The following is a 27,685-nucleotide window of genomic DNA, read 5'->3' as shown; positions in this document are numbered from 1 at the left end:
TCATGCCTCATTCTGGTTTTATTCAAACACAACAAGGTACTTCTTAAATATTACTCAGCCACTTCAAAAGCAATGCTAATTATACCATCACAGGAAATTGATCAGAGCGTACATATTAGAATAGAGCTTGGTTTCCATTTTCTAGAGGATACAGCACACTTTGGCTTGCAATTCCAGGACTGTTTGAAGAAGAGCATCATAAGACTAACTCAGTTCAGTGTGGGTAGTCCAGGAGCCCTGGCTCACACAGCCTGTCCTGGATACCTGCACTGCTCTTCCACAGTATGTACAAAGCTAAATGTTAATAATCAGCTACATCGTTGCACTTGTTATCTTCAAACAAGCTAAAGAAAGACTATGTGAGCTTTCCAAGCAGTTTCTATGCCTACTTCAGCTTTTAACTTGGAACTGGCTGTGATAAGATTGACTCTGATAAGATCCTAAGAACCCCTTGGACTACAGGACAGTCAGAGCCTGAGGCAAATGAAAGCCATTCCCAGCCCAGCACAGCTGCCCCAGCCAGGGCTCCTCTCTCCAGGGCAAGGGTAAAGCAGCACCTGCCCATGGAGATGGGGCTGGCTTTAGCCATCCTGGAATGTCCTTGCTTTGCCACTCACTTGCAGCTCCCTGTTTCTTTTGGAGAGAACGCAGATAAACTGGTTGTCAAACAATCTCATTAAAAAGAACAACCTGGGAGAATCATTACATTGCACTTGTGGGAATTTACTGCAGTTCCTTTAGATCTTTCCTGTTGAAAGGCCCCTGGCACCTGTGCCAGGAGCATTTGTTCCTTCTGTGAGAGTGGAGCCACAGGTGAGTACTGCACTCTGTTCCTTCATTCTAGGACCTTTCTGCTGCACGAAGGCTTAGGCTCAGACCATCCTGTGAGGAGAGGCTGGGATTCCCTGTGTGGGCCCTGTGAGCAGTACAAGCACTGGGGCAGCACAGTCCCTGCTGCCATGGCAGGAGCAGGCAGTCGTGGGCCCTGAGCCCTGAATCCCAGCCCTGGGAGCAGCCATCTCCTCAGTCAGGGTTTTATCCTCTGCTAAAGCAGTGCCCTGCATCCTGCCATCACTCACACACCTTTCAAGGGCTTTTCTAGGTACCTGTCCCACCATGATGTTCCTCCCCACACTCTCAAGCTTGTCCTGTACCTCATCTAACTCTGCCTCTAAAGGCAGCTCCCGGGCAGGACTGAAGGATAAAACAACAGCAGCAATTTCTAACTTGTGCAGCTCTCATTTAAGAAATCTGGAAAGAGCTGTGCCTTGGTTCTCTATCCTGGTGCTAATTCCAGCAGACATGGCTCTGGTTGCTCATTGAGCACAGGCTGAGGGAGGTGGTGCTGCTGCAGAGCTTTAGGCTGTGATGAGGCAGGGCCTGCTCCAACAGCAAAGCCCAGCAAGCTGAGGCAGCAGCCTTGAAGACCTCTGTAGAATCCTCTGCTGATCCAAACAATGACATAGACCCTACTCAGAACCCTTTTTTTCTGGCTAACCGACCTCATTTTTGAGTTCTCAAAGAAGGATTCCAAGACAGACATTCATTTGGCCAAGTCACTTGTCTGAGCTGATGAACTCTCAAAGGGTTTTGCTGAGTTTCTCCCTTGGGGAAGGGGCTTTGTAAGGAATGAGAAAAGATTTGGTTTGAAGTTGCATAGGCTAATATAGAAAAAAAGGTCTTGTTTCTTCCATCCCCCTCCAAATACAAAATTGGTGCAGCTTTATCCACACGGACATTCAAAGGGAACTGGAAAGGGAAGCATCAACAGAGGATCATAATCAAGTGCTTCTGCAAGTTCTTTTTGGTTGACTCCCAAATTAACCTGCCTGTTGGCAATACAAGGGCCCTTCATTTATTTATTTCATGTACCTTGTTGGTTTTTTTAAAGACAGCACGTTCTGGTTTGGACAGCCTCATACTTGGGCCACTTACTGTGAGCAACTGCAAACTTTGCTTTCACAAAACCATCAAATATTGATTACTGTAATACACAGTTGTGCTCAACCAGAGGAAAATTTCACTTACCTCCCAGCTAAGCCTGAGATTGCAATGTAAAATCACAGGGCTCTTCTCCTCTATACAAAATGTAGCTTATTAAATTCAAGACCTACAAATATTCTAAGTTTCAAGAACACACCTAGAAAGTGAAAAAAATCGACTAAAATATTCCCTGTATAGTCAAACTAACATCAAACCATTCACCTCTCACGGTACATTAAAATCACTTATACTGCCCACAGTGCTCTGCACATGATATTTTTGAAGACATGATTGAATATGCAACCATCCCCTGTTGTAGTTTTTAAAAAAGCCCAAAATTTTCAACCTAAAGTTTCACCCTTTAAATCCACCTTAAGCAAATGAGAATTTACTTTAAAAAGGAGTAAATTACTAGCAAAAAAAAAGAAAAAAAGGTAAGAAATGCCACTTTTATCAAAACATTTTAGCTCTGCCCTTTCCAAAATCTTTACAAGATATAAATACAGCTGCAATCTATAAGATTGCCACCTCTGGGAGTACTGTACATAGCAGAGGACAGTTACCCAATAACCAGAAAATTTGCTACAAAAATATGTTTTGTAACATCTGCAGGAAAACAGCAAAAAAATGCTATTAAAAATGCAGTAAAATACAGAAAAAACTAGTAAGCCTACCATACTCACCATAATGTTACAGTAAAGTGCTGCTTGGCTTGGTGTTTTGTCTGGTAAAGCTCTTCTTTAGAATTGTAGCTTAATTAATTCCTTAAAGTAAGATGTTTTAAATAAACCAAATCACCCCTTCTGGGATAAATTAAATTACGTTCACTGTAAATTAAGAGTTAAATGCCCTGAAATGAGTCACTTAAATACAAAGTTTGGTTCTTAAACTTGCCCTATCACCAGCTCAAAAATCTAAAAACTGCAGCCACAAAACTCCCATGATATCCCCTTCCCCAGGTTGCATAATTATATTAGAAATGCATCTCTCATCTTTTACCTCAGAGCCCTTTTGGCATCTCCTCTATTTCCCTCACCAGTCAGCACCCGTGGGTTAAAGGAATCAGTATTTACACGGAAAGCTGTTTTCCTAGACAAATATTGGTACAAGTTTTATTTAGTAGCTGACAATACTGTAGTGGTAGCACACAGACTGGTTTTATGATTCTTCTGATTTCCCTACAATTTGGGATTCTTCCTTAGTCAGTATTTTGCCAAGGACTGCATCATAGTAAGGGCTGAAGACCATTCTGTTGTAGATGACTAGACGAACGTACTTGGTAGCAATCTCCTCCAGCTCCCTCTGAATAGGGCCTAATCCTCCAGGAATGGCAGGCAATGATTTCTGGAGACTGGATGCAAGACAATTCTTCAGAAACTTCTGAATTCGAGAATCTGGAAGAAAAGGGGTTTGATTTGCTTTTGTTTTTTTTTCAAAAGAGATGGTGAAATAGAAACAGCATCACCTCATGTGAAATGGAACAAGCCTGAACGTGGTCAGCAAGTTGGAAAGACAACCTGGAAACAAGGTGGAAACCACAGGGAAAGAGGAGCCCTGCACACAATCCAGCCCCAGTTCCACAGACAGGGAGAGCAGAGCACTCTCCAGACCTACCTATGAGCTTGCAGATGGAGTTATCTGGGCTGGCCACTGCCTGGATCTGCCCCTTCAGCACAGCCTCTCTCTCAGCTGAGAACGGGGTAAAGCCATGCTGGGAAAGGCAGCTGTTCACTTCAGCACACACCTTCTCACCCACGGAGGCCAGGGATTCCTTCAGGTTAAAGGAGCTAGCAAATATGAGGTACAGCATGACTGTATTAGTTACTCACTGTTTTCCCATTTTTTAAAAATAAACCATTCAATTAGAGTTGCATTACTTATCAAATGTAGTGGGAAAAGCATAATGCAGATAAAGCCAATTATAAAGATCAATACAATTATATATACATGAAAAATAAAGCTGAGATCTAAAGCAAGGAAGTAGGAGAACATTCAAGACTTCAAGCCTGAACAATCCATACACATAAGAGTTGACTTTCTGCCTGAGGACAGCTCTGACTAAAACAAAACCTGTAGGTGTAATCACTGAGTCTGCAGGCAGCTCACTGTGCCACACTCAGGTTTTTGGGGAGCCTGGCCCAAGCTCTGAGCAGGGGCAGCTGCTGGCACCCTCCTGTGCCAGCCTGGCACCACGAAAAACATGCTCTGAAAAGAGCAGCTTGCACAAACCATGAAAGAGACAGTAAGAAAAGACAGCTCTGTGTGAGTTAGCTGAAGAAAAACTGGACTCATAGAAAGCCCTCATCACCTCCTCTGCATTTCCTGCAGTCCCCATCCAGAAAATGGCTTAACCTGATCACTTCCCAGGGTGACAAGAGAACTCCAGCTGCCCCTGAGAGCAGGACTGTGCTGTACTCACGGGAGATGCATTCCTGTCAGCAGCACCTTGACGATGGTTTTGATTCTCTCGGCGAACCCGGGCACGTCGATGAGAGCTGGGCCTGCTGCACTGAACGTCACCAGCAGCACTGTCCCCACCACCAGGAGCTGCTCCAGCTCCAGCTGCATCTCCAGGAAGCGTGTCTGGTCCATGAGCAGCGTCTGCAAGGAGGGAGGGAAGGAGCCAGCACAGCAGAGTCAGTCTGCAGGGCTGGGAAGGGACACTGGGGTGCAGCAGCAAAGGCCCAGGGAACAGCAGGCCAGCAGCAGGAGCACAGTGAAAAGCACTGGCTCCTCTCTCCCAGCTAAGCAGGTTTCCAAAAACAAAAGCTGAAAGACAAGCACCTGTTAGAGCTGCCCCATCTCCCAGTCAAAGATCAATGGTTTAGCACTGTATGTGTTGCCAGGCTACAAATCCAAACAGCCTCTGCTGTGTGCTGGGAATAGAGGAGTGGAACAAGCACAGAAACCAATTTTTCTGTTAAATACCTACTTCTGGAAAAGGCCTGTTCACGTGATCCCACTTCAGAAGCTTCAGATAGGCCTGATTTTGTACAGCAGTGAAGCACAAGGCAGAAGCTCTGCCACTGGCACCATCACTACAGTGGGGAGGCGACATTTCATGTCCCAGCTTTGCAAGATCATCTGCTGCTTCTTGCAACCACTTTGTGACAAGGTCTAAAGAATCTGGAAGAGCAGGGAAAAAACCACTTTTTGAGAAAGTTCCTTTTCACAGTTAGGTTCTTCCACCAATAATTTCCAAACAATCCCATTAGTTACTATGACTAATGCCCATGATATCAGGTATGACATGCATTTCATTTATTGCATCAAGCAGAACATCTAAAACAAAACCAGACAGCTACAGGAAATCAGAGGTGAGATGATGCTGGGTAACCATGCCCTACACTGTACTGAAATTAAACTGAATGTACCAAGGGCACAACTATTGTTCTGGCAGACTTTTTCTAACCACAGTTTTGGGGCACAAGCCCCAAAATGTCATTTACCATATGAATTCTAGAACTTATAAAAATATCTGAGTTTTTTTCATTATCTACAGGCAAAGACACGCAGTTTATTGGGAGGTCAGGGAGGAAGAAAGAAAGGAACAAAGTCATACTTGGCTGTTTCTCAAGAAACTCCTGAAACTTCTTTCTTTCATATTCAGCAGACTGCTGCATTAATTTTGGCCTAATACTATTGACAGCGAAGTTTGCCATATCCATTTTCATTAGGTCTAATACAGAGAAAATTGCTCTAAACAAACAAACAGAAAAAGTTATTCAAGGCTGCAGATGTTTCAGAGGTGCTGTTCACAAGATTTATTACAGGTTGTCTAAACAGAGAGCAAAAACATGCATGGGAAACAGTAACAGCTTCAGAGCATGAGACAGAGAAAGCTGGAGCGAGCATGTACATGCATGCATGTGCCTCTTCCAAGTGGGAAACAAATCTTGCTCTCCTGTAAAAAAGCCTCCATGGAATTAACTTCACTAGCTCCACAGATTTTATCTCCCAAGATGTGCAGTATTGCATATGAAAAGATATCTGGGTTTCTAAGCTTGCATGCCATGGCTCTGGGCAGCCTGGAAAGCCAGCCTCAGTGGGAAGTGAATAATCAGACCCAAGGGGCAAAAAAGAACAAACCAACAAACACCAAAAAAAACCCTTAATTTCAAAGCAACCTAATTCATGCTGGCAATATTTCTGCCAAGTCAATCCTGAACTCCTGGAAGCTTTTCAAATTAGAAAACAGCAAGGTTAATGAAGCTTCTCCCAACTATTGAGACCTTGAGCTGTTCCACTGAGAACATGGTGGCAAAGCAGAAGCCTGGATGCTCCCAGCTGTGGAACACACACTCCCTTTAGAACTGACAGGGAATTACACAGGGAGTGGGGTGAAGAAAGCTCAAACTGGGAGGAAAAGACAAACTGGTTGGAAACCAGTAATGCTTTTCCCCTAAGCCCCTGCGTGCTTTTTTCACCTTCTGCTGTTGACATTCAATTCTGATACAAACTGACTATTCATCTGCTACCTTGCATTTGACATTTAAGCAAATGTCCTTCAGTGACATGCAGGAGCCAGACAAATACTCCAACTCACCAGATCAGAGATGGCCCTTGTTAATGACTCCTGGAGCATCTCTCCCCTTCACACCCACAGCTATATCCTTTTCCCTATTACTTTTTTCTTTCTAGGAGTTTCAAGTTGCCCCCATCACTTATAAAATTATTAAAGGGACTCTGAACATTACTAATAAATACATTTCAGTACCTGAAAAGAGGAACTATTTCATTAATATCTTTCAGTTTCTTAATGTCTTCATCTCGAGCTGGAGCACAGAGAGTCCCCATCATTCCAATAACAAATTTGACCAACTTAGAAATGTCAAGGGCCCCATTCTCTGCCTCCTGTTTTATCAAATCCAGGTCAAGAACTTCTGTAATCTGGCTTCTCAGTCTAGTATGACCAGGCAACAAGAAAGACAGAAGACTCTGAAATGGAAAGTTAAAAGTGCATTAGTTCTACATCAAAGACTACAAGGATCCAAACAGTTACTGAACCACTTCTCACAGAATTATAGAATCATAGAATGGTTTGGGTCAGAAGAGACCTTAAAGATCACCTCGTTCCAAACCCCTGCCAGAGGCAGTCACCTCCCACTAAACCAGTTTGCTTAATGCCCCATCCAACCTGGCCTTGAACACTACCAGGAATTCTTATCTAAACAACTAAATAATTGGAATTTTTTTTAACCAACCATTCACCAACTCCAAGTTTTTCACCTCACACTGTGTGATACTGAAGCTACTAAGTGGTAAATACTCTGTGGCACAGATCATGCTTCAGACTGTTGTGCTTGGTTTTATCAGCCCAGTGCTGGAGCATCTCACTGATTCCATAACTAATACCAGTGTCATAACATGGAGGAAGCTTGGAATTATGAAATTGTTAATCACCTTACATAGTTTTGCATTTGGTTTTATATTCAAATTTCTCCTCTAGGATTATACAGCTTGTATATGTTCACAGTGATACAGTAATGAAAGAGAACAAGAGGATTTTTTATGAAAAGCCAAACTCCAAACACTTTTGCTCATTCATATCAGTGCAGCTACCCAAATTGAATAATTTCCCTTCATATCACATCATCTTACCTCTTTAATTTCTCCCAATAACTTAATTGCATGATCATATGTTGGGGGCTCTTCCTTCAGCTGAGCTTCCAGACAATCCCAGAAAGCTTGATGCACAATATCTCTGACTTTCTTCTCTAAGCTGTGAATAAACATGTTAAAAAGAATGACACTGGTCTCTGCACCACCTTACAAAGACAACCTGCAGCTTCTGAAGCACAGCATGTAATAATATGAATATAATATAATAGTAACGATATGATGATTAACAGAGATCCATCATTTAAAGTTACTCAGAAAAGCAAGAAAAACTGGACACAGGATTTAGAATGGTTTATGTCCTAATACAAGGTTACACACCAGCAAAGTGGCTACAAAGTAAAACCCTTCAAAGTATTTATCACATGCTACATCTAGAAAAATGGACCAAAACAAAAATGGCAAAAAATACATTTTGTCTTCAGAAGTCCTCTCAAAGACCCCACTACGTAAAATCAATTCTACTACATAAAGTTCAGTAGTAAACCTAACAGAAATTAAGTAACTTCCCTGACAGAAAATCCTGTTTCACTATATAAAGTACTGCACTTACTCTGAGATGAGGGCCCAGATCAGTTTGTATACAAAGAATAAATTAATTCCACTGCTTCAGTACCAATTCCTAATTCAAAACAGTGACAGTTTCTGTTCACACCAGCTGTTAGTTCACCACTGGCCCCAATGGGGACCAAGTTCCCTCCATGAAATATGCACCCCTTCCCCAAATCAGGCCAGGAGGCTGTCAGCCACACCTCACTGTGTGTGAGAGAGAGGAACAGAAAATGAAGCTTCCCCTGTTCTCCCTCTCCCCCCTCAGCAGGGCACACAATTACTGCAGACTCACACAGAGAAGGAAAGGCTTCCAACTCAAAAGGAGCAAGGACTAACCTAATAAAACATAGGAATCTCTCCCCAGAATATCCCTGAAGAAACAGACAGGAAAAGCTAAAATAATCCGTTTCCTCTTACTCCCACAGGCAAGGAAAGCTTAAAAATTGCTAAAAGCACTACCTACATCTGCAGCCAGCCTGGGGTACTGAGAAGGAAGGCTGCAGCCTCAGAGTCCTGGGACAAGGGGACACAACAGAAACCACAGCACTCTGGGGTCTGCACCACACATCTCCAATTAATCCAAGAGGTTCTCCTTGCACACACACACACACCTGGGGAAGCAGAACTGCACAGTTACCACCTTATTCTTCTATTCTTTCCTACCTCCTCCCAGGCACTGCCAGGCAAGGCACCAGCCAGAGCCTTTACCTGAACCCCCAGAGCTGCTCTGCAGTTCTACAAACACAATTTTAGTTAGTATTTGGTACCAGCCTTACCTGTGTTCTGGCAATTCAACTGGTTTTATCTGGAAATCTCCATTCACCACAATTTCATGTGCCAGTGCCATGTTGGTGACTCCCTTTGCTGTCTCCATGAGCTCTTCTATGGACACAGGCCGAGAGGGACTGGCTGCAACATCAATTACACTGTCAGACAGTTCCTAACAAAAGCCTGCAGAAAGAGTCTTTTGGACCCTTTCCACCTTATTGACAGTACACAGGGTCAAATGACAGCATCAGCTGAAGATTTTTCTCCTTTCCTTCCTTTCCTTTCCCATCTGGTGGATGACACAGGTTTGGGGTATTTAAAAAAACCAATGAGTGGATCCCAGTTGATATCCTGGGCTCAGTATGTCAATTGCTTCTATCAAGCTCTTTTAAAAACCATCTCCAAACAAACCCCCCCTATACCAACCAATACTTCTTTAGGATGGCTTAATAGCATCTTGGTATCTTTCTCCACACTGCAGGAAGAAATAATTACAAACAGCAGCATTTTCACAATACTACTTCCACAAGTATTGTGCAGATATTGCCATTTCAGTTTTACATTTTTCAAGGAAGTGATTTCATCATTAAAACAGTCAACAAACAATCACCATCACTGTTAAGCAGCAGCACAGCAGTAGCTAATTATTCTCACTACTTCCAATGCAAATGGCACTCCTCCAAACTCTTTTTTTCCCTCCAGAGGCCATCACCCAAACAACAGAGGACAGCAGCAGCAGCAGTGGCAGCAGCAATGCTCAAGAGCTGTTCCCCTGGCAGGCATTTGGGAATGACCAGGATGGGCCAGCAGCCTCAGACTGGGCCCTGGGTTAGTGACAGGGCTGGTGCCCTGATGGATCCATTCCATTCTGCAGTTCATTCACTTCACCTACAGTCCAGGCATAGGAGCAACACAGTAATCCAAAAGTGAAAGAAACCAAGCAAGGATCTTCATAGCCTGGGCTCCCTGAGAAATGTTTCAGGCAAACTATGGCCATCTCATCTGATAATCCATGTTGACTTGACTTAGGTAATTACACAGAAAAGGTCTTTCAAAGTAAGCACCCATCACTTTTCTGCCATGCAGAGGTCATACAGCTGGGTTCCAATGTGATCGTTCTTCATCAATATCTTGCTCTTTTCATGCAGCCCTCCTAAATCCTTATTTCCTTCTGCTTGGAGCTTAACCTTGCAGAGTGACTCTGGCAACACAGCAAGGACTGATATTCTGAGAAGAACCAGCAGACAGCAAAGTTCACAGTGCTCTTGTCCGAGTGCCAAATGACTTCACTCCAGCACTGGGGGCTCTAATAACTAAGACTCTTTCACTGGCCAAAAGATTGCTCCTAAATCACATCACTTCATTCTCATACCTGCTCCCTTGATGGAAGGGCTTGAGACCAAACCACCTCTTGTGGTACAGAGCAGTGCTAGACTGTGCCATGCTTTTTCCTTCCACGTGTTCAGAGCCTCTCTCCACACCAACACCCCATTTCCCACCAGGCAACCAGCAAGGCATGGGAACAAAAACTCCCTCAGAACATCTCCTCTGAGTAACACCACACTGAACACAACCAAAAAACAAAAAGAATGCAACAAACAAAATGTTACTCCCTACAGAAATATAGAAACCTGAGTGCTTCTGCTTCTTTGAATTGAATCCCTGGAGGCAGAAAACTTCCCCTTGGTTTTATCTGCAGATTTGCCAGAAATATTGGCTCCCATATTGCATCCACACCTTCATGCTAAAAGCAGAATGGCAGAGAAAAGTATGCCTTAGGGAAAATATGCAGTCCTGCCATTATGGAAGGATTAAATAGACAACTTTCCATCTATCTTGTGAGGGGGCTGACAGGACAGCCCTTTGTTGATAACAGCCTTTTCTGGCCTGCAGTGGGAACAGGGGCTGCAGCAATGCAGAAGGTTCAGCTGATCAGGCAACCAGCACAGTCAGTTTAGCTGGAACACACTGGGGTGGTGTTCATCCATTCCAAGAGCACAAACACACCAGGATATTCAGGATATACACGGCTCAGAGCAACGTGGTCATTGTGTACAATTAAGAAAATGTACACACTGTGTGTACAATTAGGAAAATAAAAAGAAAATGGGGAGAAAATTGTTACAATTTCAAGGCACAACATCAAAGTCACACTGTACTTAATTGCAAAGACAGTCAAACTTGCACAGAATGCTGTAAAACACTAGGATTGCCTCCAACAACAATTACAGAATTGACTCTTTTTTTTGTGTGTATTTAATAAATCAGCTTACACTTGTGTGTGTCATCCCTGTGAGACCCTGGAGCACTCTGTCGTATTCTTTTTCGGACAGACTGATCCGAGTTGTCCAAGTTCTCCTCCTCATCATCCTCCAAAGCACTCAACTTTTCTTCACTTGAATTTAGCTTGTCAGGATTCTGCGACATTTTCAGTTGGCACCTTACAAAAAGAAAAAATATGAAAAAGGGAATGAATAAGTATTTTCTGACATGGCTGAGGGGGTAAACATCACCAGGAGTCCTCTTGATTAAGAAAAAAATTAAGAATGAAAGAATTCTTATGAGGAGTTACATGATGTCATCCCCATAATGGCAGGGGACCTGGACTCAGTGACTCACTTCCCATCTTCCACAAAATGGGATGCTTTCACCACAGCTACCATTTATTTAATCTGCAGTCCCAGTCAGTTCTCAAAAATCTCAAACTGTTCCCATAATGATGCAGATAAGAGAAAAGATACTGTTTTCTTTCCTAGCACTTCTTTTAAGAGAAGGACGAAAAACACCTTCAAAACAATGTCACAAACCAACTTTACAAAATATTATGAGACAACATTTCCTTACTACACAGCAATAAATCTTCCTGAACATAACATATCCCTGAACTATGGTCTGCTCCAACTGCTCACAACTTAAAAACTTCCCTCTGAGCCATCCAAAAGCATTAAGAAGGAGCAAAAGATCTAGAAAGAAATTAATATAAAATTCTACTCCCATATTTTCATTATATTCGAGAGTCCTGATGTATGCATAAAATATCACCGTTGTTGGGTTTTTAAATTAAGACAGTAAAGAACAGCTATAGTAATTAAAATCCTGGTTTATTAGAGATTACATATTAAAGGATATTTCTATCACATCGCAGACACCTGCAGGGTACCCAAAGTTACACTGAAAAAAATTACCAGTAGAAAACCAAGTCTCACTCGGTTCCTTATCTTCACTTATTTCACTCTCAGATTTCCCTATCAAGAATGCAATTTCTACATCCACCACTGAAATCTATCACACAGGAAGCTGCTGCTCAGGCTTTAATTTCACAGAAATCTCTTTGAGAGCATATGATGTCTCTAAACTAAATAACTTAGACGTTCTGTGAAGTGGGAGTCTGGAAGAGTCTGCTTTCAAAATAAAAGAAAGCTCCTGGAAAAACAACAACTTCCTCTTTCCCTTAGTGACCCACCATTCCCACCTTCACATTTTTAAATAAACCAATTTCCCAGCAAGAGAGACACTCTGCAGAGGCACCTCACAGCCACTGAGAGAAATTACAGCATCAAAAACTACACTGAAGAGGATGCAGCAGAAGCAAGCAACAGTGTAGAAATACAAAATGCAGCGCTGAGATTTATTTTCCTACAACAGCTGTAATAACTAACCCTGCTCCACCAGTGCTTAAATTGATTGCACAATGTGATTCCTCAGGACAGCTGGAAAGCTCAGGGCATGTAAGGAACAGCAATGACTCAGGATCATCATCTTGCTCGATGCATGAGAGACAACAGCACGCAACACTTGCCCACAGCACTGTGTCATTTCTATTTTAGAAGAGAAAACAGCATGAGAAGCTTGGGATGAATAACACAGGAGAACACCCGTGGCACACAGGCATCAGTACAGGTACTGTTGGACTCACTCCAGCTCTGGATGGAGGATGAGGAGCTCTGTTAATAAACAGGCTGTTCACAGAGAAGAGCATAGCAACCACTGCAATACAAAATACAAAATAGGACTGGCTAAAGAGAGCGAGAGAGAAGAAACCTGTTGTTGAATTTGGCTAGGATAAAAGCATTATCATAAAGGCTCCCACACTCATTCCAGACTAGATGGCTGTTCTTCCCATCCATTCTCTTCCACAATCTCTCACTGCACTTTAGCCTCACTACCCTGAGAAAAGCAGATAAATATAAAAAACCTCACTTACAGAAGGGAAAGGGAGGTTTGAGTTGCTTGAGGACTCACAGAAGATAAATGACAGGGACAAGGTCATCAGTCTGATGATTCCCAGCCCCAGATTTGCCCAGCAGGCCATCATTCCTACCACACAGATTATACTTTAAAGTGCCCCCTCCCATAAAATGGCAGCTCAAGAGCTACAGTCTCAAACCCAGCTCAAGTTTCATTGAATTACCATTTGTTTCAGAAAAAATTCAGCTGTGGAGGACAGGTATTAGAACTCCTGGGCCATTCTACCAAATGACTGTTCAGCAGATGACGTAAACAGGCACACTTGTTGGTTTAGTTGTTTAGTTTGCAATGGTCTGCTCTTTTCTGACGGATTACTGCTATTATTGCCAGAACACATCTAGAACATATCCTCTTTCCACTGGGTAAATAAGCTTGACAATACCTCTTCCAGAAGCATGACCGTCATCCCTCCTTTCACAGAAACAATTCCGACCCTTAACAGAGCAAAGTCTACTTCTTGGCACTTCCCTTGCATTTATTTTTAATGAGAACAGAAACGAAAGAGGAAAACGCAACAAAATCAAAATCTAAACAAAACATTCTCCACAGCTTCTTTTCATTACAGGTCCTCAAACTGTGTGACGTGCACCTGCACGATATAAACCTCACTGTGCTGCTCTGGGGTGGGCACGAAATAAACCTCACTGTGCTGTTCTGAGGCACACAGGGTGGGCACTACACAAACCTCACTGTGCTGTTCTGAGGCACACAGGGTGGGCACTACACAAACCTCACTGTGCTGCTCTGGGGCACACAGGGTGGGCACTACACAAACCTCTCTGCGCTGCCCTGGGGCACACACACGGCTGGAGCAGCAGCCCCTCGCTCCCAGCGCGGTCCCACCGTCCGAGGCGGCCCTGGCAGCTCCCCGAGCCCCGGCCCAGCCCCGGGCTGCCTTCCCCAGCGCTGAACCCTCCCCTTCCCTGCGTTCAGCTGCCACACCACAGCCTGCTTTCCCTCCTAACCCGCTAGCCGGCAAGCCGCCCGCATTCCCAGTTAGCAGGGACGCTGTGAAATTCCGCTGTTTCCTCCGCCGCCCGCTCCGTGCGAGGCCCTGCCGGTCCATCTCCACACGGCACCGTCTCCATCCCCGCCGGCCCGGCAGCAGCGCCGCCGCTCCGGACACATTTTCCCTTCCCAAGGCCCGGGAGCCCCGGGGTACATCAATGGGTGAAGGGGGAAAACGAGCCCGGGGGCCCGTGGGTTGCTGGGCCCAACAGGGGGCGGGGGAGACGCGGTGCTGAGCCCGCCCGGCCGGGCCCGGAGCCGCTCGGCGCTGCCGGGCCCGGGCCCTGCCCGCCGCCCCCGGCCCCGCCGCCGCCCTCCGCCCCGGGCCGCCCCCGGCCGGGCCGCCCCGCCTTACCGCTCGGAGCAGCCGCCCGCGGCCGCCGGCTCGGACGGGCCCGGCCCCTCCTGCGGCCGCGGAGCGGGGCTGGGCCGCAGCCCCAGCGCTGGGCGGGCCGCGGCGGCTCCGGGGCGGAGCGAGGGCCCCGCCGGCGCCGGGCGCGCCCCGGGCGGAGCGGCCGCGGGGCCGTGTGCCGGCAGCGGGGCTCGAACGGCGCTGGGCGGCCGGGCGGGGAGCGGGCCCCGAGCCCCAGCAGAGCGCCCCGCAGCCCACGGAGATCCGCGGGTGGATGGATAGATCGGGGTCTGCCCCTCGCACAGCGCTGGTTCAGATCAGCCCCCCCAGCAAGCAGGGAACGCCGTCCTGGACCGGCCTTGCTGTCCTGAGGCACCTCGCACAGGTCACAGGGTGACCGCCGGTTCCTCCAAAGAGGAATCGGAGGTACTCACCCTAAAATCACCCTAAAAAGAGGAAGGAGCGTGCTGACCCTGCCTTGTGCCCTCCTCGGAGTGCCCCGGGCTGCTTTTCCAAGCTTGGCACCAGGGCCAGCGACTCCCAGGGCAGGGCTCGGGGCTCGGGGCTCTGGGCAGGCCGTGCCCACAGGCTCATTTCCCACGGGAATCTCACAGCCGAGATGTCACAGCGGGCACGAGGGAGAAAGGGAAAATACTTCTGCTGAAGAGCAAACCAATCCAACACCACCACTAACTTAGGATTTCCACTCCCACATTTTAAAGTATGAGCAACGCCAGTTTTTCTGAGGAAGTGCATTCATAATAAAAACCTTTCAGTTAAAACTAAGAACTATAACTACTATAAAGGCTTATGATTCCCTGGTAGTTTTCAGGAACTGATTATTTTTAGAAGTCCTTTCTAATTAACCAGAAGCTTTTTACATTTTTGTCTTCCATCCCCCATCAGGACACAGTAAAACATTGTCCTGTTGCACACCAAGTCCTTCAGCTCCATTTCAGAGAAAGACTCTGGCCCCTGGCAGCAGACAGTAATCATTGGAACATTAGTTAGTGAGACATGAGTCTGACACAAGATGGTGTTTTTTAAGAACAGCTCACCACATGTGACTGTAACAGTTATTACTACTTTGTTGTCATAATTAAATTAGGTTTTGCTCCTAAATAAAATAACAGAGCTGAACACTTTAAATGGAACAAAATTTGGTTGGTATTTCTTTTTCAACAGCAGCTGTAATGAAGTTTTGGTTGATATGATTCCAAAGATAACTCTGCAAGAGCCAAAATTAGATGTCTGATCATATTATATATAAAGATATATGATTGCAGTTCCTGAGTTGCAAATCTTGGTATTTCCACTGTAGACCAGCCATGAATAAGAAATGCCACAAGAAAAGCCAAAGGCCCTTCATTCACTCCAGCACTTTTCTAATTACAGCTGATGCCATCAGCAAGAGTTACAGACAGAGCACAGCCCTGCAGGGATGAAGATAACCAGCCACAAACAGTACATCCTGTGGCAACCAAAGCCAGACTGACTTAAAAATCCACACTGACTTTACCACCCCAGGAGAGCCAATTCCCCAATCTGGTGCCATTTGAGCTTAAAACAGCACAGTAATCTGTCACACACGTGGGTTAGTTAGCTGGCAAGCCTGAGGAAAAGCTGCAGTATCAAACAGAACACGTTTTTCAGCTCTCCCCAGCACACAGCAAGTCAAAGATCAATGTTATGTGATAGTCACATGATCCAAGGGAAATTAGGAAATAAAAAAGCATAAAATTCAGTGCTGGGGCAAACGTGGCAAAGACATTTCATTCATGGTGTCTTCTATCTCAGTGATTTTGATACTTGAATAGAGGGAGTACTTGGCTTTTGGGAAGGGAAAGGTAGCATTATTTTAGTCCTATAGCAATTAAGAATGAGAAAAGCTAAACTATAAATAAAGGTGAAACTCAGGTACAGTTTGCTTTGGTAATAATTGCATAAATCACATCAATTTCCACAAAATAACTTTATTAGGCAGATACATGAATATAAAAGATTTACAAATATATTAGTGTTTTCACTGCTGGGGTATACAAAGTAATCAATATTTACACATATTAGTAACTCTGTCTCCAAAATACTGCATAAAAATGCTTGGATTACTACTACGAAACTGACCTAACAGCCTCTTTCTCTCTTTGTCAGAGAGCTTTGAATCTTCATCAATAGCTTTCAGCAGAGATAACAGCTCATCTTTTGTGGTCTTCTCTGTGTTGGAGCGATACTCCCTCTCATTCAGCTTTTGGCAAAAGGTATAACCTGAAAGGAAAGGTGAGACATGGAGAGGATTATCACCACACTCCACCCACCCTGCAGGTCCTAGGGACCCGCCCTCCTTTAGATCACATCAGTCATTGTTATAAACTTTTTTCGCATCACTGCATTTCTCATTTGGGGGCATGACAAGACGACAAAGCTCAGTGGGAAGAGGTACCTGATATCTTGCCGGGATCCTGGCCTTTCTGCAGGGCCAGCAGTTTATCGCTGACTATCTTGTGCAGTGCCCCTGGGATCTGGAACACACAGAGAGGACAAAAATGCAACAGCAGCTGAGACAAGGCAGCTCTCCATGAGCAGACCAGATAAACAAAACCTGCCCATTTTCTAGCTCCTACCTTTAACACATCTCTCTGGTTGTCCACAAGGAACAAGATCAGGAGGTCAGTTTTCCCTCTAGATAGGTTTTTATTGTTGATAATAGCTTTAGAGAACGTCCTTTTCACAACCATCCTGTTGTCACTCTAAAGAACAAAGGGAAATAATGACCAGAAGAGGAGAAGGGAATCACCTTTGTTCATCTGAGACATTGCTTTTCCTGTAGTCACAAATTTAAACTTTTCTGACCAGTACCTGGGACCTCTGGATTTCAGGAAGAGTAAAACAACAACTGAGAATGCAGATTTACCTCCTTCTGTAGCTTGACCTCAGAATGATGTGATGCAACAGCCATGAAGTACAGCAGTCTCCTGAACTCCTCCCTGACTTGGCTGTCTAGGAGCTTCAAATAGAGCTGAACAGCTTCTAAAGATTGCTCCATCTTCCCATTCACTGGGGAGAGAGAAAGGGATCCATTGCCATGTTCATTTAAATCAATGTTACCATAAAACACCTGAATTAGCCACTGAAGAGATGCCCATCTCTCTAAACAGAACAGGCCAAACACAGCAATGCATTCTCCCAAAAACTCCTCCCAGCCTGAGGAGAGCTGCTTGCAACATCCCACACACAGCCCTTCAGCCTGGCGTTAAAGCTCCCTTGTAATTAAGTTCAATTACAGTTCAGCCATCTTAAAGGAGGTGAGAAATACTGAACAAGGAAAATGGTTCTATTAAAAAAAAAAAAAAAAGAATGACCTCTGCTTGAGGTAATAAAGACCTCACAAAAACTGGGGAATATGTGCTAGATACATGGGTTAGCTTGATGAATTAATTGCAAATTACTTTGTAGAACTTTGCTAAGTTTTCATTTCCTTTACTATGCAGAATAGCCATTTTAGAGTTGTGAATTGTTTAAATGAAGTAGGTTGTACTAATATCCTTTATCATGTAGAGAGGAAGAATGGGATATAAATGCAAAGTATTCCAGTTAACATGGAACAAGGAGAATAATCAAGACAGAGAATTTATGAAAAATAAGGAGATCTGGGATAAAATGATGAGAACTAAAACATCAAAAGCTTTCTAAAATGCTGTCCAAGCAAAATTTAAGAAACAAGTAAAGAAGAAAAAAGTGAAAGTTGTCACTGGGGTACCAAGCATCCACACAGCTTTCAGTTTAGCTCTTACAGCCTAAAATATTTAGTATTAGGCTACATTTATATTTCATTCCCCATGGATATCTGACTTCCATGGATACCAACTAGTACCATGAAATTATAGCACTCTGGTTTCATAGCCATTCTACATAGACCTGAACAGTGATTGCAGAACTGCATACAGTAAGAACAAAAATGTCAAAAGAACAGTCTTTATGACTAGAAATTAAAAAAACAAAACAAAACAAAACAAAACCACAAAACAATCATATATAAAACCCCCAAACAAACAAAACCAAAACACTACTTGTAGAAATCAGCTTTTAATTTCGGCTCCTGAGGTAAACACTCAGTTTCTTAGTACATACCTCACATAAGCATTGGAACACAGCTCTATGTGACTTACCTAACAGTTCTGCAATTCCTAAATGAATTTCAGATGCATGGCTTAAGAGTGGCTCCTTTTTTTGGCTGTAGTATCTCCCAATGTTTTCAAACAGCAGCAGTTTCCAGGAATCTGCTTTGTCTGGCTGATCAGGCAGGTTCCTGCTAATATCCACCACCATATGATCAGGAAGATATTCCAAGCAATCAATCGCTGCTGAGAGCCACTCATCTGTCCTGGAAGACAGAGGGGTTTGGGTTTGTACCTTTAATTGTGGGGGCCCCTCAGAGCTGGCTGCAATGCTTTCCACAGAGAGCAGGCAGACTGGTTCCTCCATCACAGTGAAAACTGCATGTGTGGGCACTAAAACCCATTAGAGATTTACACACACAAGACACTTCACCTGACACACTCAGGCAGATCACAGTCATAAGCCTCTTTGTTATGCATTTAATCAAGATGAAAAATTAGTAACCCACAAGTAAACAGTCCCAAGCAGTAAAACCCAAGTCAATCATGTCCTCTACTGTTAGATAAGGACACAATTATCACTAGATAAACAGAAACATGAACCTTGATCTGATTCAGACTGGTACAAGTTTTTCTGAGAATGTTTCCAACTCTATGCACAGTTTCAAGCTCAACATTCTTAGCTCTTTTAATACAGTAGGAGGAACTAAACTAGTTCCTCACAAGCAATGTCTCCAGGAAAAACTTTAACGATGATTACAAACCCTCTCTTCTCCCCTCAATGCAGCAAAGAATTTCCCCTCTGAATACCATCAACTACTGTCATTGCATTCGAAAACCACCCCAGCGTTCAGCAGACATTCTCACTAAGCAATTGTTATTTACCAGTTATTTTACCAGGGGAAAAAAATCCCTGCTCGCATCCTTTCTGCAGGATTGAGACTGCTACATTTGCTACATCCCCCCAAAGACCAGCTGTGCTTTACACTCCCCTGAAAGCAGCCAGTTGTTCAGAGCTGCAGAGGACAGCAATGATCACTTACTGCGAGTCACTGAAAGCCTTGAGGATCTTTCTGTCCAGGTAGTTGCTGGTGATGACAAATCCAGCTGCTTTCCTGGGCTCTGGCAGCTGAGGTCTGATCTCCTGGTGCTCCAGCAGAGACTCCAGGAGAGGGAGGTCGACCAGCTGCAGCAGGCGAGCAATTGTTTGTTCTTGCCACACTTCATTAATAACTGGGAAGGGCGGGTACACAAAGCGCACATGGAGACTCAGCATGTGCAAAAAGTGATCACAAGGAAGATAACTCCCCTTCCTCCCATCAGGCCTAACCTAACAGATTGATTTCACCAAAGTAGAGACTTGCAGTAGCAAAGCATGTGGCTCTTATCAGCTTGAAGTGCCTTTTATCACCACAAAAAGGCAAGAATGACCCATTTGTTTAGTTAGCTACAAGCGTGAGAGAACTGCTTTTCGGATAAGTCTGAAGTGCCTTACACTCTTTGTGCTCCAATTTGCAAACAATCTTTGTTCGAGATAAGGGATGAAAAAAAAAGTGCAACAGTGACACTCTCCTTATCACAGCTTCCTTGAATATTTCCCTATGATGAAACCCCAGTTTCTAGGATGCATTAGCACTTGTAACCAAAGGAAAAAACCCATTAAATCATTGTTTGGTCTGAAAGACAAGCCCTGAATTGTCCAGAGTAGTTTCACACAATATTGAAGGAGTGCTGGATGTGCAGATAAATAATTCACTTCCAGCTAACAGCAGACTATTTGCCCTGACTAAAACAAGCACACACAAGTAGTGCAGCTAACTGAGTATTATGAATATTTCTAACTCAAATGAAGCTCTTTACATTGGATATTCTTCTCCACAAAAGTCAATGCCGATTTATTCAATCAAGAAATAATGCCTCCTGTCTGATGAAATAAAAATGCAAAAGGCAAGTCTGCAACAAATATAATTTGCCTTTTCACGACCTGGTGTTCAAACCAAAATACTGTGTCAGTTTGCCTCCCTCTCCAGCCTGAGGGGCACAAGTGTTCCCTGTCCTGCAGATGTACCTTCCTTCTCCCACAGACAAGTGACAGTGACATTCCTTGGCTTACCTCGACGGGACAAGCTGTCTGAGATGTTTACTCGAGGGCTGCTTGCAGGCTTTAGACTCAGGTTTTCCCAAAGATCCTCCAAGCTTTCTGGTTTGAATGGGGTAGAGTAGAGCAACGTGCTGTTCTCATATCTGAGATTAAAACCAGTTTTTATAGATATATATCTATAACCATATATATGGATAACCAAATATATCATGCAACATGCAGATGTGGGTAACTAAGATGAAAAATTTTCTCCTGTATAGATATTTACATAATCCCCCTCTTCTCCCCTGCCTGACACTTCCTCTGTCCAAGTCACCCAGCAGAATGTATCATATCTTCAAAAATTACTTGCATGTAACAGAAGCACTCCAGCCACAAAATTACTGTTCCTCCATGCACAGCTGTATGATTTCAATTCCCACAGTTTCTTTGTTTTAGGGCACTGCAAAATCTTTTTGATGTCCACTATCTTTGACATGATTATTGATAGAGCTGTTCCTTTCACTAAATGAAGAAATGTAACCCAATGGGTCTGTGCCCTGTCCAGAAGAAAATCACCTTCATTCTACACTAATAAAACAGGAATAATCCTGTTTAATGACTGTTCAATATATAAAGTCTTACTTTAACAGCTCTTGTGATGGAAATATTTTTAAGTACCACATATAATTAAAGTGGTTTTAATTTCTCATGAATTCTCTTTTTAAAGAAAGACTTGGAACAGTATGCTTCAGGACAGAACTAGAGCTAGTGGGAAAGAGGGGAGAAGCAGGACAAAGGAAACATTTTTCATTTCTGTTCCTCTACTTTTTCATCAGGGCTGCTGCACTCAAGTTCACATTTACTACTCACATGAACATGTCAATCAAATAAGGAATTTTGGGTCAATACTATTCACGACTTTCAAAAGTGCACATTGCTAAAACTACTGCATTAAATACATCCATGTGGTTACTTGTAAGAATATGTCAGAGTAGGTGAAGAGATGATCACTGAACAAAAACTGTTGAAGGGAAGTTATTTGGCAAAGTGGCATCTACACGTTCTGCTTTGTGTGAGGTTAGTTAGCACCAGGGTTTTCTGTGCCCGCTCCTAAAAGGGCAGGGAAACAAAACCTCACCATTGCACTTCCCTCTGGTCCTAGGATGGAGTGGAGTAGCCTAACAGAACAGCCTGCTGGGGACAAGTCATACATGCATAAAGAAACAGCTAAAAAAAGAGCTAAGTTGGAAGTGTGGCAAAGCAAAGACGGTGAAAGGGGAAAACATTTTTTTCTTAGGAGGTGCATGGATTCCTGGTTTATGCCAGAGCTAGATGTGCAGTGACTAAGATTGCCTGTTTGATGCACCTGAATTCCAGCTGGTTATATTGATTTAGATCAGTATGTAAATGCACTTAATTTCTACCCTCTCACCTCCCTCCCCCAAGGCAAGGTGATAACAGACAGAAAAAACATGTAACCATGTAGGCTGTGTGGTTTACTCTCTTCAAACTGCTCTTTCCTACCTGTCTTCCACCCACATCTTCATAAACAACTATGCAGTGTCTATTTTTACCCCGTAAATGTACAAGTCTTCTTTTCTCTCCCCCAGGACACATAATATTTTCCTCTTGTAAAAAATTTCTCTTCACCTCCACGTACTAACCTCTGTGGGGTGGGCTGCTGGTAATCTTTCTCAAGCTCTGGCTGGTTCGAGGCGTTTGTGAATCTGTAGAGGCTGCTGCTGCTGTCCTCAAACACGGAGCGTTTGTCTTTGCCAAAGACCCTGGTTGAGACAGCCTCGAACACTTTGCAATCCATCAGCGCCTGGCACACGCGCACCACCTTCGCCCGGGGAATATCCACGTCCCCAAAGTACTTGTTCTGCAGGAGGTGGGCAAAGACAACATCCACTGCATCCGAGCCGATGAAGCAGTCGTGGTAACTCTTGAGGTTCTGGCGGCGCTTCTTCACCTCCACTTGTGTTTGGAGAGCGCTGATAATGCTGCTCCAGACGAAGGTCGCTCCAAACGGCTTCTGCGCCAGGCTGAAGCCTGGGAACACAGACAAAGCCTGAATTCATGCTGCAGCCACTGAGAACAGCCCCTTTCTGGCTTCTAGCTTTCATCAACCTCCTAAGGATTTAAAAATCTTTGAGACTTCCACTTTGGCTCAGGTTGCTCAGGCATTAACACTGTGTTACTTCCTCGGCAAGTCTGCCCGCTCTGCACCACTGTCTCCCTCCCTCTCTCTTTGGTGGTTCCCCTCGCTACACCAGCCTAAAGCTCTGCAACCAGGAGTTCCTGTTTTTTCAGCCTCTCCCTTTGCCCTTTTGTGTGTCCCTCAGTCACCTAATGGTTACCCTTGCAGAACCACTGCTAAGCACACGGGCCCCACAACCACAAACCAGCTGTGTGCACTTGTAACTCCACTGACACTACCAGGCAGGGAAGAGGGAAGCAGGGATGAAGAGACACCTCAGAACCCTGCTTGCTACAGGACTGTGCATACACACAAGCTACCACCAAACATCCGTGCTTAGCACACCACTAAGAATCCATGGATCCTCTGGAGATGTCACTCACTCCACACTGATCCCTGCAGACAGCCCTTGGCCACCACGGCTCCAGCAGAGACCTCAGCTCTGCCACCCAACGCCACTTCCGTGAGCCAGCCTGCCTTCCCTCCCCCAGTGAAACCACTGAACTATTACTCATTTACCAGTCTGATTAGAACAAAATGCCAGCGGCCAACAGTTTGACCTGAGGCTACACTCAGCCTCCACAAGGACTCAAAAACACACGAAGTTTGTTTTTAAGCAGGTGGCACCCAACTGGCGAGAGCTGCAGCCACCAGGGAAGCTAGAATTAGAACATGTTTTTCAGTAAGTCAGATGAATAATTTACTAAGAGTTAAAGCAGAGGAAGAAGAGAGAAATCAAAAGCTGAGGACAAAATATGGAAGGAGGAGTTGGCAGCAATCCTACAGAAAGCCAGCTGGGATTGTGACAGACCTCAAACCAAATGAATTAACAGTGCGATGCAGTGTTTGAAAAAAACAACAACATGCAACTCCTTCTGGAACATATTACCATGAACGTTTTCCACAGAGATGCAGGAGGTGGTTTTTTCTGCTCTGTTTAGTCTGAAGTGGCTTTAGTTAGAGAGCTGTATTCCCATTTGGGGCACCAAATCACCATGATCCCCAGCTGTAAGAAAGCCCAGAAATTGGCAAATAAACAAGGGGAAAAGGAAAGGTAGAGGGGCAGTAAAGACTGGGAAGAGGGAGAGGAAGCAAGAAACACAACACCATTTGAACACACCAACACTTCAGAAAGACAGCATCTTTTCTTTCTGAAAAGATTCATGGAAAGTAAAGCAAAGCAGCTTTTTAATACACAGCATGGAACCAGCCAAGGTAAAAATCTCCCAGAACCTCCAGCTTCCAAAGCTCTAAAAGTACAAGACGGACAATGTACACAACTGCTGGCACTTTAACCTGATGACACCTTCAGGAAGGCAGAACAAACACAAAGAACACAGAATTCACTTCCTGCCCTACATTCCAATAGCCAGCTATGCTCTTTGGAAAGAAAGAACCCCAAACCCGACACCACCAAACACACAACAACGCTGCTTTCTGTCGCTAGAATAAACACAAACACGTACAACCTGCAATGCTTTAGCAACTACTCACAGCCTTATCAGCGCTTCCTTACACACACACAGCCTTCGGATCTTTCCTGAGGGAAGCGGTGCGGAGTGCAGCATTGAGACAACAAGTTTCCACAAAGCTAAGGCGCTCGGGGTAGGGAAGGAAAAAGGGCAAAACCAGTTCCCAGCGAGCGCCCTTTCCCCGCTTCACCGAGGCACCGAGGCACCTGCTCCTGAGGCGCGCTGGGGCCACGGAGCTGCGGGCAGGGCAGGGCAAGGCAGGGCAGGGTAAGGCAGGGTAAGGCAGGGCAAGGTAAGGCAGGGCAGAGCCCCGCGGATCCCCGGCGCTGCTGCCGGCGGAGCGGGCGCGCAGCCGGGACGGGATCCCCGCGGCTCCCGGCGCCAAGTTTGGAACCTCCCGCAGCCGGGAAAGGCGCCGAGCGCGGCGGGGACCCGCATCCCACAGCGGGCAGAGCCGGCCCGTCCGTCCCGCCGAGCCCGGGCTGCGGGCAGCCCGGTCCTCCCGCTCCCGTTCCCCGTCCCGGTGCCCGGGCGTACCCGGCGGCCTGGCGGCGGGGCTGCAGACGGCGCTGAGGCTCAGAGCCGCCGCCTTCTCCCGCACCGTGGCCATGGCGAGCGCCGGCTCCGCGCATCTGCCGCGCCGGGCGCGCCCGCGGCGCTCGGAGCCCGCGGGGGCGGAGCCGCGCCCGGGCCGGGCGGTGCCGCGGCGGCAGAACCGGCAGCGACCGCCCCGGCACGGCCCCGCTCCCCGAGCGGCCGCCGAGCCAGCCACGGGGGCACAGGGACCTCTGGAGACCGCCCGGTCTAATGCCCTGCCCAGGTCACCCGCAGCAGGTGGCACAGGGATGTCGGGTGGCTTTGGGATGTCTGCTCCATTCGGTGGGAAGGAGCTCTTCCTCGTACCGAGGTGGAACTTCTGGTGCTCCTCATCCGGTCCCCGGGCATGACCGAAAAGAGGTCACCATCCTCTTGGCACTGTCTTTGAGATGCGTGTGTGCATTGATGAAACCCCCTCTCAGTCCGCTCTTCTCCAGACGGAACAAGTCCAGTGCCTGCAGTTTCTCCTTTTTAAGAGAGATGCTCCAGACCCCTCGCTGTCTTTGTGACCTGCCACTGGACCCTCTCTGCTAATTCTATGATTGTTGTGTGCTAGGGAGCCCAAAACTGGACACAGTAGTCCAGATAAGACTGGCAGTATCCATAGGAAAGTGGCTGCTGTGGGAAAGGTGGGAATGCTACAGGACATGGGCCTGGTGTGAGAGCACCACTGGTCCTGCATGGGGAGCTGTGCTCTGCCACACAGAGAGCAGCCCTGACACCTCCTGCAGCACTGGCAGCAGGACGTGACACTGGTGACAGAGCACAAAATGCTGGATTTCCCAAAATCCCAGGGTCAGGCTGGAAGGACACACAGTGGAGACCAGGTCCAGCCTCTGTTGGGCCATCCCAGAGCACATGGCACAGGATTGTGGCCAGATGGGTCTGGAATATCTCAGTGAGGGAGACTCCACAGCCTCTGTGGCAATCTGTTCGGTGTGTGATCACTGCACAGTGAAGAAGTTCTCCCTCAGGTTCAGGTGGAACCTGCTGTGGATCAGCTTCTGCCCATTCCTGTCCCATGGCTGGGCACCACTGAGAAGTGCCTGGCTCCGTGCTCTTGGCTGTAGATATTTACGTGTGACTGCTTTGAGGGGTGCTCCCAGGGCGAGTGGAGAGACAGAATCTTGACTCCATGTTTCAGAAGGCTGGTTTATTATATTATGATATGTATTATATTAAAATGATACATTAAAACTATACTAAAAGAATAGAGAGAAAAGGATTCATCAGAAGGCTAGAAAAAACAAGCATGGAATGATAACAAAGACTCCTGACTCCCCGAGAGTCCGAGCCAGCTGATTGTGATTGGCCATTAATTGGAAACAACCAACATGCACCAATCCCAGCTGCACCTGTTGCATTCCACAGCAGCAGATAGTTATTGTTTACATTTCTCTCCTGAGGCTCCTCAGCTTCCCAGCAGGGAAAGATCCTAGCAAAGGATTTTTCATAAAATATCATGGCTACATTTATACCCACGGATGAGATCCCCTCTCTGTGCTCTTCCCCAGGCTGAACAGGACCAGCTGCCTCTGCCTTTCCTTGTAACAGATTCCCCAGTCATCCTCACTGCCCTCAGCTGGACCCCCTCCAGGAGCTTCTTCAACAATTCTCTTTATTTCGCCCTTATTTACTGTGTCATTTCAAACCCCAGGCTGGTCAGATTTGTTTCTGTGGGTTAACTGAGCACAGGCCTTGTACCTGACCATGGCTGAACACCTGAACGCTGTCCTTGGCTCTTCCTGTGGGACACACGGCTTGAAGAGCACATGTGGTTGAAGTTTTCTTGTGATGTCTTCCATGAGCTGTTCATTATAGCAGCTGGCATTTCTCATTGCCATGAAATGAAAACATAAATTCATTTTCAGAGTAATAAGTGTTTTTTTTCTACTGCCTGCAGCAAACTGCTGAGAGATCCAACATAATTTTCTACTGTCTATAAAGTATAATTTTCTAGTAAGAATCAAGTATTTTGGTATTCTTACTCAATAGGAGTGTATTAGAACAACATAAAATAATTCATGTTTTTTGGATTGATTTCCATAGGAACAGACAAAGCCAAACTGATCTCCATGGTACACAGACTCAGAAGTATGTAATGCACATTAAAGACCAAATAATACAGTGTTACAAGTGATTCAAAAAGTCACTTTGAGTCATCAGATTATTGAACTTTAGCCTGTTCTACATCAAATTCTGTGCTAGCAGGTGGAAATGCAGGATGTTTGCTATCCACTGAAGCTCAGGGCAGCCTTTTTGACCCTCATTTGTCACACTTACAGGTAGGGCACTGCAAGTTTGTTCATTGTGTGCAAATAAATGGACAATGCACTGCATTTGAAGCTGTGAAAAATCACTACAGGCAACTAGGTACCACAGACTTGTGGCAGACAAACATTTCTCCATGTTCCATTGCCTGAGCAGCACAGTATTGGATAAAGGGAGCTCTAAACGTGGAAGTTTTTGTGAAGTTTTTTTCAGATAAGGAAGTCTTAAGTCTCCGTGAACAGAGAAAGAAACCTATTCAAGCTGTAGCAAAGTGCCAGCCTACAAAAATGAAAAGTTCATCTTGTTTCCTGACTAACAGAGAATTATTTGTTGGGGAAAGAACGGAAGATGTTTTAAAAAAAGTAGTCCTGATTCACAGGTGCCAATAAGAACCCAATAAAATAATATATAATTTTA

General features: G+C 45.3%; 2 protein-coding genes across 8 annotated transcripts; both read right to left on the bottom strand.

Annotated features, from left to right (window-relative positions):
- TCP11L1 (t-complex 11 like 1) lies at positions 1 to 14,987 on the bottom strand. 6 transcript variants are annotated; one of them, XM_064426081.1, is made up of 11 exons: positions 14,534 to 14,614; positions 12,582 to 12,740; positions 11,196 to 11,362; positions 8,931 to 9,063; positions 7,585 to 7,705; positions 6,701 to 6,921; positions 5,546 to 5,682; positions 4,916 to 5,109; positions 4,403 to 4,584; positions 3,598 to 3,770; positions 1 to 3,377 (listed from the first exon to the last, which is right to left on the bottom strand). In XM_064426081.1, exons 3-11 carry the CDS (start codon positions 11,347 to 11,349, stop codon positions 3,142 to 3,144), a joined length of 1,551 nt encoding a protein of 516 aa, XP_064282151.1. In that variant the 5' UTR covers positions 11,350 to 11,362; positions 12,582 to 12,740; positions 14,534 to 14,614; the 3' UTR covers positions 1 to 3,141. The 6 variants fall into 6 exon arrangements, with proteins under 6 accessions (XP_064282151.1, XP_064282150.1, XP_064282153.1 ...); XM_064426080.1 differs by lacking the exon at positions 14,534 to 14,614 and adding an exon at positions 12,839 to 13,057; XM_064426083.1 differs by lacking the exons at positions 12,582 to 12,740; positions 14,534 to 14,614 and adding an exon at positions 14,965 to 14,987.
- Positions 14,988 to 16,487: 1,500 nt separating this feature from the next.
- Positions 16,488 to 25,064, bottom strand: DEPDC7 (DEP domain containing 7). Of its 2 annotated transcripts, XM_064426085.1 has the most exons (10): positions 24,938 to 25,063; positions 23,818 to 23,934; positions 22,393 to 22,780; positions 20,759 to 20,889; positions 19,689 to 19,878; positions 18,697 to 18,911; positions 17,442 to 17,584; positions 17,152 to 17,277; positions 16,971 to 17,049; positions 16,488 to 16,795 (listed from the first exon to the last, which is right to left on the bottom strand). In XM_064426085.1, the coding sequence occupies exons 3-10, from the start codon at positions 22,545 to 22,547 to the stop codon at positions 16,578 to 16,580; spliced, it is 1,257 nt and encodes a 418-aa protein (XP_064282155.1). In that variant the 5' UTR covers positions 22,548 to 22,780; positions 23,818 to 23,934; positions 24,938 to 25,063; the 3' UTR covers positions 16,488 to 16,577. The 2 variants fall into 2 exon arrangements, with proteins under 2 accessions (XP_064282155.1, XP_064282154.1); XM_064426084.1 differs by lacking the exon at positions 23,818 to 23,934 and having other exon boundaries at positions 24,938 to 25,064.
- Positions 25,065 to 27,685: the final 2,621 nt, after the last annotated feature.

This window comes from Passer domesticus, chromosome 6, assembly GCF_036417665.1.
Source record: "Passer domesticus isolate bPasDom1 chromosome 6, bPasDom1.hap1, whole genome shotgun sequence".
NCBI lineage: Eukaryota > Metazoa > Chordata > Aves > Passeriformes > Passeridae > Passer > Passer domesticus.
This window is presented reverse-complemented; position numbering and strand designations above follow the sequence as displayed.